General features: G+C 44.1%; 1 protein-coding gene across 1 annotated transcript; it reads right to left on the reverse strand.

The window, feature by feature from the left end:
* Positions 1 to 4,171: 4,171 nt before the first annotated feature.
* Positions 4,172 to 10,957, reverse strand: LOC307240262 (pyruvate dehydrogenase E1 component subunit alpha, mitochondrial-like). The gene is made up of 11 exons (XM_080013987.1): positions 10,800 to 10,957; positions 10,014 to 10,082; positions 9,765 to 9,938; positions 9,090 to 9,216; positions 8,340 to 8,431; positions 7,929 to 8,021; positions 7,624 to 7,779; positions 6,814 to 6,885; positions 6,609 to 6,676; positions 6,012 to 6,120; positions 4,172 to 5,625 (listed from the first exon to the last, which is right to left on the reverse strand). The coding sequence occupies exons 1-11, from the start codon at positions 10,845 to 10,847 to the stop codon at positions 5,461 to 5,463; spliced, it is 1,173 nt and encodes a 390-aa protein (XP_079870113.1). The 5' UTR covers positions 10,848 to 10,957; the 3' UTR covers positions 4,172 to 5,460.

Here is a 10,957-nt window from a genome sequence, read left to right on the forward strand (position 1 = left end):
GGAACGAATCCCCCTTTCCCGCCCGCTCGGTGACTCGTCAGGAACCGAGTCTCAAAAAGGAGTCGAAGCTTCCACCGCTACGCCAAATCTCGCCAGGTTGTTCCGGTCTGGCTTCTCAAAATAAAAGCGCGATACGTACACTTGTTCCGGTCTGGCTTCTCAGTAAAAGCATGACGTTGACACGTTGTTTACCCGGTCGGAGCCATTTGATGCAGCACGTTTTAAAAGCAACGAGAGCAAATGATTGCCGCGATATTTTACTCGTTCATTTTTTAAAAATAAAAGCTCAACAAAATTATGTTGCTCTTACGTCACTTTCAGGTTATGGCGCTGTACAAATAGATGATCATAATACGCAAAGCAGCCGTCACACTGATCAATATTATCACGGAGGACTTAACATGGACTATACACACAGACACTCTGGTGAGAAAGGCGAGGCAGCGTCTTTACCACCTCAGGCAGCTGAGGAAATTCCAGGTCTTGGTGAGGATCCTCAAGTCCTTCTACTCTGGAGCAGTGGAGAGCATCCTGACAGGCAACATACTGCCTGCTTTGGGAACTGTACTGCTCAGGACAGGCGGGCCCTGCAGAGGGTGGTGCGTTCAGCCCAACCTACTATTGCAACTACCCTCCCCTCCCTGCAGGACTTATACACCAGGAGGTGTATTAGCGGGGCCCGCAGGATCATGAAGGATCCTCACCACCCCAACGAGGGACTGTTCCAGCTGCTGCGGTCGGGCAAGCGCCTCCGCAGCCACACAGCGAGAACAGAGAGACTGAGACGGAGTTTCTTCCTCAAGCCATAAGAACTGTCAATGCTGACCTCACTAGGGCTCCTCACTGGGTCACACACAGGCTCCACTACCTTACTGTATTGTATGTAGCATACTGTACTGCATACTGTATCACTGTTCTGGCTTACTGCATACTGTATCACTGTACTGTAGGTAGCATACTGTACTGTATCACTGTACTGGGTTACTGCATACTGTACTGCATATTGTATCTAGCATACTGTACTGTATCACCGTACTGTATGTTGCATACTGGACTGCATACTGTATCACTGTACAGTATGTTGCATTCTGTACTGCATACCGTATCACTGTACTGGGTTACTGCATACTGTACTGCATACTGTATCTAGCATACTGTACTGTATCACTGTACTGGGTTACTGCATACTGTATCACTGTACTGTATGTAGCATACTGTACTGTATCACTGTACTGTATGTTGCATACTGGACTGCATACTGTATCACTGTACTGTATGTTGCATTCTGTACTGCATACCGTATCACTGTTCTGGATTACTGCATACTGTGCTGTATTGCTGTTCTGTTCGGTGTTACTGTATCGTACTGTTGTATTTTGTACTGCATATATTCACACGCTCCCTCACTTCATTTACATGCCACTCACTGCACATACAGTGGGGCAAAAAAGTATTTAGTCAGCCACCAATTGTGCAAGTTCTCCCACTTAAAAAGATGAGAGAGGCCTGTTATTTTCATCATAGGTTCACTTCGACTATGAGAGACAGAATGGGGGGGAAAGAATCCAGGAAATCACACTGTCTGATTTTTTAAGAATTTATTTGCAAATTATGGTGGAAGATAAGTATTTGGTCAATAACAAAAGTTCATCTCAATACTTTGTTATATACCCTTTGTTTGCAATGACAGAGGTCAAATGTTTTCTGTAAGTCTTTGCAAGGTTTTCACACACTGTTGCTGGTATTTTGGCCCATTCCTCCATGCAGATCTCCTCTAGAGCAGTGATGTTTTGGGGCTGTCGCTGGGCAACACAGACTCTCAACTCCCTCCAAAGATTTTCTATGGGGTTGAGATCTGGAGACTGGCTAGGCCACTCCAGGACCTTGAAATGCTTCTTACGAAGCCACTCCTTCGTTGCCCGGGCGGCGTGTTTGGGATCATTGTCATGCTGAAAGACCCAGCCACGTTTCATCTTCAATGCCCTTGCTGATGGAAGGAGGTTTTCACTCAAAACCTCACGATACATGGCTCCATTCATTCTTTCCTTTACACGGATCAGTCGTCCTGGTCCCTTTGCAGAAAAACAGCCCCAAAGCATGATGTTTCCACCCCCATGCTTCACAGTAGGTATGGTGTTCTTTGGATGCAACTCAGCTTTCTTTCTCCCCAAACACGACAAGTTGAGTTTTTACCAAAAAGTTCTATTTTGGTTTCATCTGACCATATGACATTCTCCCAATCCTCTTCTGGATCATCCAAATGCTCTCTAGCAAACTTCAGACGGGCCTGGACATGTACTGGCTTAAGCAGGGGGACACGTCTGGCACTGCAGGATTTGAGTCCCTGGCGGCATAGTGTGTTACTGATGGTAGCCTTTGTTACTTTGGTCCCAGCTCTCTGCAGGTCATTCACTAGGTCCCCCCGTGTGGTTCTGGGATGTTTGCTCACCGTTCTTGTGATCATTTTGACCCAACGGGGTGAGATCTTGCGTGGAGCCCCAGATGGAGGGAGATTATCAGTGGTCTTGTATGTCTTCCATTTTCTAATAATTGCTCCCACAGTTGATTTCTTCACAACAAGCTGCTTACCTATTGCAGATTCAGTCTTCCCAGCCTGGTGCAGGTCTACAATTTTGTTTCTGGTGTCCTTTGACAGCTCTTTGGTCTTGGCCATAGTGGAGTTTGAAGTGTGACTGTTTGAGGTTGTGGACAGGTGTCTTTTATACTGATAACGAGTTCAAACAGGTGCATTAATACAGGTAACGAGTGGAGGACAGAGGAGCCTCTTAAAGAAAAAGTTACAGGTCTGTGAAAGCCAGAAATCTTGCTTGTTTGTAGGTGACCAAATACTTATTTTACAGAGGAATTTACCAATTAATTCATTAGAAATCCTACAATGTGATTTCCTGGATTCTTTCCCCCCATTCTGTCTCTCATAGTCGAAGTGAACCTATGATGAAAATTACAGGCCTCTCTCATCTTTTTAAGTGGGAGAACTTGCACAATTGGTGGCTGACTAAATACTTTTTTGCCCCACTGTATCTCTATATACATAACTCTATTCTTTTTATTTCTGTTTTGTATTCCTACTTTGCATATTATACTTTTCTTACTCTTATTTTATTCTATTAACTAATTGAATAGCATTTTAGGAATCAGTTAGTTTAGTTAGTTTGTTAATTAGTTAGCTAGTGTGCTGGTAAGTTACTGACCAGTTAGTGCTTAATGTGCATAATCTCCGGGTGCGTTGCAATGTCATTTCACTACATATATGTACTGCATGCTTGTATGTATATGTACTGTATGTGACAAACATCTTGAAGCTATACAAATAATGCTTTCAGTTGAAGTCCCTGTAAAGCAAAAATAAATGTGTTCTGAGTTTGTTGCACCACAGAAAAATGTATTATTACCCACTCAGCCAAATTTGAATAATTAAAAGAAAATTGCAGAGTATATAAAATTAGGTCCCAAAATCGTTGGGGGAAAAATAGACGGTGTGAGGCACCGGGGGCGTGTCCACTGAAGACGCTGAAACCACGTCCAATCACTTCAATCGTGTTAAACGTTTACAGCGGAGTAAATTGGACGAAGTGCATGGATCCCCAAAAACACAGAAGCACAGAACAGAGGAAGGACGCGCTGTGAGTCACTTTTTCCAACAAGAATCCGGAAGAGCAGGAGCACAGATTAATCTGGCGGAGGAACCGATCGCTCTTACCCAACTACTGCAAACCAAAGCCTGATTTGAGATCCGCCTCCCAAAAGCAGGGCTTCACAAAGCTGCTCTCTCCACAAATGAAGAACTTTGAACGTTCCTCATCTTGTCAACGATTGGACATGTTTGCCTCTTTATGATTTAAAACACGTGCTGGGTGTTTGTTTATTCCCAAAACATCGTTATATCCCAAACTTCGGGCCGTTAGCTTAGCTCAGCTCATTTCACCGTCCGACCTGGTGTTTATATTGTGTTAGGGGGAGGGGACATGCCAAGTACAGTATGAGCGCTCCAAGTCATCCAGTCCTGATTTAGCCCCGCCCCAAAAATAAACCACAAAAATGGTGAGAAACAGTTCGTTCAATCTTTTCAGCAATTACTTTCTCACATATTTACCTGTAACAAATGACTGAATTCACTTACCAGGGACATTAAACACAAGTACACAGCGTACACCTTCCAGTCTTTTTTTATTGTGGGTATACATACATAAAAACATGGTTTCTATGCATCATTTTGCGTTTACAATCTCTCATCTGACATGTAACAGTTCACCATTACAAAGACCGTACGTCTTGCCTGGCGCCCGTTCAAAGGAAGACCCCGGCATTCTTAATTCTTTAAAGCGTATTTATTCAATTAAAAGTCTTGCTCCTTTACCACGGTTGCCATTTCGCAACCACGGCAAAGGAGTCTTAACATGGCTCATTCAACAAAAGAGGTTTGAATGAGTTGTTCCTTGTGTCATCCTGGTGGAGAGATATTTTCCCACCACAATGTTAAATGTACTAAGCCAAGAGAAAATGTCATGAAAAGAGTGTTTCGGAGTCCCTGTACGACCCTCTCAACAAGCACCAGTGCTGTTATGTTCAGTGAAAAATAATTTAACAACAATTTAGCAATAAATAAATGTGTCAGATATAACCCTCCATTTTAGAGTGGGGCATTTTTAGAAACACAGTCATGTGCATAAAAAAGCATGACTCCCAAAAATACAAAATGTGTTTACCGGATTATAATTATATATATATATTTTTTTCCAATGGGATACATAATTTACATGGAAACACTGCAGGCGGAACACTGAGCACCACCCGTGTATCCACATATAACATGTACACACCCAATCAACATGTGTCATCAACTCTTGACAGCTGGAGAAGGATGGTGGTCAGCACAGGGACGTAGCAGGGTAGGAAAAGCAGCACCAGATTCTATAGGCACATATTTCAATTTGGCAAGATAAACAAAACGGACATTGTCTCATTTTGACAAGAGTCTCCAGCAAACCCAAGTCTCTTTTTACCGTGCCGCCTTTTCCAACCAAATTTAACGAGGAGCAAAGGTGACGAGAGTGAGTATGACTGAAGCTCAACGAGGCATGTATGATCGTTGTCCGCCCAAATGTTCTTAAGAAATAAATTTTTAACCATTTTTCTGCTGACGTCAAACTAACCCTGACCCACCTGAGGAAAGCTCTGTGCGCGGGGCCCTCGCCACATCAGTGTTCAGCGCCAATGTTGAATCACTGACGTGGAAACTGCTTAATTGAGAACTTGCGCCGACGCGTTTGGCCCTGGAGGCGGCAGCTCGACCGTCTGGGACACGGTCGAGGACGTTTGGGACTGAGAAGAGGCGGCGTGATTTGAGAGTGTTAAAAAGAAGAGAGAGAAAAAAAAAAAATAATAATAAAGGAGTTGGGAACCAGGCGAGGGAGGGAGGGAGGGAGGGGAGGGTGGACTCTAGCTGACGGACTTGAGCTTGGTCCAGGGGTTGGTGCCGCGCACCTCCATGGGCGGCTCGTTGGAGAAGATGTGGTTGCACAGGTCGTCCAGCGGCGGCTCGGGGTCGGTGGTGGCAAACTGGGAGGCGTCTTCGATCTCCTTCCTCACCTCCACGTCGATCTCCTGCGCGGACGCGAGAGCGTTTAAGGGAGGGAGGTCATCCGGCGGAACAGCCGTCGCTATTTATCGACTGATTCTCTATTAACGCAAGAAGTCAGAAGTAAACATCTGTACATGGCGAGAACAGCATTTAACGGAGCAACCTCGGATTCATCCCCGAGTTGTCTCGACAACAGAACCATCACATATCGACTCTCTCCGCTCGACGACAACAATTAAAAATGTCAATGGCTGACGTATAATTCTGACTCAAGACATCCTCAGGGGTTAACAAACCACCCGTGTTTATCCTGCATTGTTGGGGGGAAAACGAAAAGACAAAAAAAAAAAAAAAAGGCAACGACCTTGGCTGCGTCCCTGCATTGAAAAGAGAGTGAGTCCGGGGCTACCTTCAGCTCCTCCACGCTGGCCATGTTGTTGCTGAGCATCCGGTCCTTGAGCATGGAGATGGGGTCGCTCTTGCTGCGCACCTCCTGGATCTCCTCACGCGTGCGGTAGCTGCAACAGGAAGAGACGGCGGGGTAGGAACGTGGGAGGGACGCGCTAACATCACATGTCTAAAAGGTAGATACCCGGAGGAAACCCACGTGAACATGCAGGCTCCACACAGAACCACCATGCCCAAAAGCCTCTATCAGTATTATAGGATCCCTCAGTCCATCACTAGGCTGTGGGCCACTAGCACAGGAAGGAGGGAGTGTGGAGAGGAGTGCTAGGGTGCACAGCAAAGGGCAGCAGAAAGGTAAAGAGAAGGTTCCTGGGTCATTATTATTATTATTATTATTATTATTATTAATAATAATTATTATGATAATTATAAAAATATTACAAATAACTATAATAATAATAATAATAATAATAATAACAAAAAAAAAAAATTAGTGACATTTAGTAATAATAATAGTGTCTAAAATACAATATTAATCAGAAACAACCTGCACAGGAAGGATAAATTAACTACCTTTATAACAAATGTGTGCGCTTACCTGACGCCAGGATCGCTCATGCTGTGTCCGTGGTAGCGGTAGGTCTGCAGCTCCATGAGCATCGGACCCTGAGGATTGATGGAATTGTTAAAAAAAAAAATAATAATTGTTGAAAAATTAAAAATATTTTCCATGTAAAACACATTAAATGAACAAGCTAAACTATTTATTTCAGAATGTCAAACAATCCAATCAGCCCTCTCACCTTTCCAGAACGGCAGTGATCTGCTGCGTATCTCGTGGCCTCCCTCACACAGAGGATGTCCATTCCATCCACCTGAAGACAATATGACAACATATTTCATTAACCCTTTGGAGTTTGCTCCATGAAAGAGCAATGATACTTTTAAAAACCCAAATAACAGTGGCCTTGTTTGTAGAATTTGATGTTTGTTGTCGAAGATGCATTACTGTACCCGGCATTTGAGGTGTCCCTCCAAAGGTAAAAATGTATTCAAATTAACAATTCTTACATCACTGCATCTTTTAAACAACAAACCACCTTTTATATGTCATGCGAGTTCTGAAATTCATTTTGACATCATATTCAAATCTCCATTAACCCTTGAATAGCTTCTCATCAAGTTGAATTAGCCCTGGTTAGTATGTGCTGACTAGGGGTCATTTATTCCCCCTTTGTCACGCTTATGTTTGGCGCAGACTGGCACTTTCCCAACAAGACATAGTTAGTTATTATTAATATCTAACATCTCTTCTGGGGCTGCAGGCATTTGGCAATCAGGATAAGACACCTTTTTGTCTTGTCGAGGCGAAATTCCTGGACTGGTATTGTGCACAGGAAATGAATCCATTTCACTCTCTCGATTTCATATACTACTGTTGTGATGTGCTGAGGAGAGGCTGAATGGCTCACAGCAGTACAACAACTATAAAGTGTTGAAATTGAGAGTGTGGAAGTGAAGACGCACCTCACACTATAACTAAGAATCCGTCGACTCTGCTAAGTCACCGGCGTTATTTCACGCGCCACAGGAGAAAGTAAAGTGAGCCGCACCCTGAGACCGGGAATGAAGTCTCCCCTCTTGTAGTAGTCGGTGCTGGCTGCAGCTCGCTCCACTGAGGTGCCCATGCCGTACTTGTTGTTCTCACAGATGAAGATGACGGGCAACTTCCAGAGAGACGCCATATTGTAGGTTTCAAAGATCTGGCCCTGGGCAATAAAGACACCACGAGACATTGTTCTATCACCCTTTCCTAAATAGCCCAAAAACATTGAACTGAACAGTTGTTTGAGAATGACTGCACGGCAATAAAAATAAAAACATAAAAGAAAAAGCAAATGTAACGACCGTGTCCTACCTGGTTGGCTGCACCGTCACCGTACAGACACACACACAACTCATTCTTCCCCTGATACTTGCAGGCGAGGGCCACACCCGCCCCGAGGGGAACCTGAGGGAAAGCGGCAACGTCCAACATTACTCTTTACAAACCCTCTGCATTGAACACCGGCAATATATCCATTTGAAATCGCAGAGCTAAACAATAACTGCCACATATAAAAAGTCCACTCAAGTCCAGTGGAGTAAATATTACACAACAGACGTGTTATAATGCACCTGTGCTTAAACTTGAAACTTTGTCAACCCTCGCCATTTTCCCACTACAAGACTCCAACTGTAAAGCTTATTGTGAATTATTAAATTATGAAGTCGTTCAGAAGGCATGAGCAACTCAACAAAGGCCAACCCGAACAATTAAGTCAATTACCTGAGCGCCAACAATACCATTTCCCCCATAGAAGTTTTTGGTGTACATGTGCATGGATCCCCCTTTACCCTTTGCAATACCTCCTCTTCTGCCTAAAGAAAAAAACAAAAACAAGAGAAAGGTCGGTAAATGACAAGTGAAGGCAAACAAATATACAAACAACTAAAACAACCAGCTGCCCTCTCCAAGTGGCCCCTATTGTACGCAGTGTTTCATCAATTGTAGTCAGTCATCTACTGAATTGGGTGGAGAGGGTTAGGAACTAGTCATGTAGAATGAAATCCATTCAGAGCCTCATACAACAAATCGTCTGCCTAACATTTCGGGTACATTTGTCCGACTTTTTTATTTATTTATTACATCAAAATTAACTGAAAAACCAGGCGGATGGGCTTATGGACAATGTCTCGTCAGATTAAAGGGCACCATGCTGAATGGATTGACTTTCGAGGTGGTTTTATACAATTCTGAGATTTATTCAAATCCCCACTCATTGTGTTTCAGTATCAAGTTCAAACAACGTGAAAAAAACAACTAAAGGCTTTGCTTTTGATACGTTTCCACAGAACCCCAAGAAAAGCAATGTCGTGCGTGCATTGCGTTTCACATGTTCCACCGCAATGAGTACATTTAAATGTGGCACAAATTATTTTCAATACAAAGTAAAGGGAGGAAAATAGCCCCCAAAAAAATTCTCATTTTAGACCAGACACTTGGTATGTCATTGATATTTTGACACCAAAAACTTACCGGTGAGCTCGGCCATGATTTCTCTCACAGTGCCACCCCTTGTGTAGGTGTAGCCGTGGGCACGGTATGCAGTGATCAGGTGGTCTGACAAATTTATTCCTGCTTCGATACCAACCGCACACGCTTCCTATCGGGGTAAATCAGACAGTTCATTTGACCGTGGAGTCATACTGTATAATACTATTAATGTTGCCCACTTGGCTCCCGCTGCAGCCTGTCATCCTGGAAGGGGGATTCCTCTTTCTGTGGCACCTTCTCAGCCCCCCCCAGGGTTTTGTTTGGGAGTTTTCCCTTACCTGGTTGGGGTTAAGATTAGTGGGTGCTGTTGATTTCTATGTGAAATGTGAAGCCTGTGAAGCCCCTTGAGACTGTACGGTTATTAAGGGCTATAGAAATATACTTGACTTGACTGCGTAGACCCACGTGTTCTGAATTTCCTACCAAAGAAGAACAATTAAGCTTTAGCGGAAAACTACACCCACCCTACCAAATTTCAACAGCTGCTTTTAGGTGAGAAGGCCCCCAAAATGAGCTCTCAAGTTCAATAAGTACATTCAGCTGGGTTTACCGTCATGGCATGTAAAGATTTCCATCATTAAAGGTCACCAATTCCAATGGTATATAGCCATATTAGAATAAGGCTCCTCAAACATAGAAACTGTTAACCAGCTGCACCTGTCCATCATACAAGTGGCAGAACCCTCTGATGATCTTCTGCTTGTAGAGCTGGTCGGCCTTCAGCTCCATGCGCCTCATGGTCTGCATGGTGCGGTAGTACTTCAGACCCTCCTCCCGCGTCATAACAACCTCTGTGGCTGGGGCTTCATCCAATTTATGGAGATCGCATTTCTACGAGAAATCATACACTCAACTTAGATTTGGTAAATGCGGCCCAATATAAAAACACTTGTGTATGAAGCTTACCTTAATTTCAAACGAAGCCTGTGGAGTGAAGTCAGCATACGTGCGTGCTGACACCACCGCCGCCGCCCCCTGAGGAGGAGCAATAGTACGACTTGAGACAAAGATAGTACAGAATAGAAGTAAACAAAAATAGTACTGCAGTAAAGACTAGGGATGGGCAATAAATCCAAATAATATTGATCTCGCCGGGATTTTGGTTATTCTAATGCTGCAATAGTCAAATGTCGCCTTTAATCATTGCAGCAAACAATTGTAATTTTCTGAACTTCATAACAGACTGTTCTAACCAAAGCCCCTACTTCCTTGGTTATTATATCCACACTATTCATGAGCGCTTCTGAATGTCTCTCCAGTTGATCCTGTGCGTTAATATCTCACGGAAGGACCAACAGCCATCAACCAGAACGTTGTCCAGTAATCGACATTTCGGTGTCGATCGAGACTTGTAAATATCGCCCAGCCCGAGCAGACTGAAACCTGTCAACACCACACTGACACCCACTTCGATTCGTATCTAAAGCAAATAACACAAATAGTAAATTCAAATATTGCTCCGGATGCGACGAAAAGATTTATTTTGATTTAGAATAAAATAAAATAAAATAAAAAGTAAGAGTCGCGAAAGCTCGTGCCCTTGTCAATACACCCACACCGGTGCCCTGCTATGCTAGCCGAGCTACCAGCCCGGCCCGACCGGGGCAAGGTCAGAACCGTCACCACCATCTCAAATGGAAGTTAAAGTCAGTACCGACGCGGACACGTCGAGCCTCGAGTGACAACACGTACGTTTCGTCGGGCGCAGCCTCTCAAAACGCTGCGGACGCTGCTCAGCATTGTTCGCGGAGTGACTTTGCCGCAGACGAGCGAAGCGCTTCCACCGTCTGTCCTTCCGCGGCTCCCGTCGCGTCTTCTTCTTCGGCGGCTTTTTTTTGGTCTTTTTCTTT

This window comes from Zeus faber (assembly GCF_960531495.2).
Source record: "Zeus faber genome assembly, chromosome: 14".
In the NCBI taxonomy this organism is placed as follows: Eukaryota; Metazoa; Chordata; class Actinopteri; order Zeiformes; family Zeidae; genus Zeus; species Zeus faber.

What these genes read in the sequence shown, in the direction of transcription:
- LOC307240262 (XM_080013987.1), bottom strand. Translation starts at nt 10,847, where the DNA reads ATGCTGAGCAGCGTCCGCAGCGTTTTGAGAGGCTGCGCCCGACGAAAC. An exon ending in GAGGCTGCGCCCGACGAAAC is followed by an intron (nt 10,083 to 10,799) that starts GTACGTGTTGTC and finishes GCTCCTCCTCAG; the next exon opens with GGGGCGGCGGCGGTGGTGTC. An exon ending in ATGAGCGATCCTGGCGTCAG is followed by an intron (nt 6,121 to 6,608) that starts GTAAGCGCACAC and finishes TTCCTGTTGCAG; the next exon opens with CTACCGCACGCGTGAGGAGA.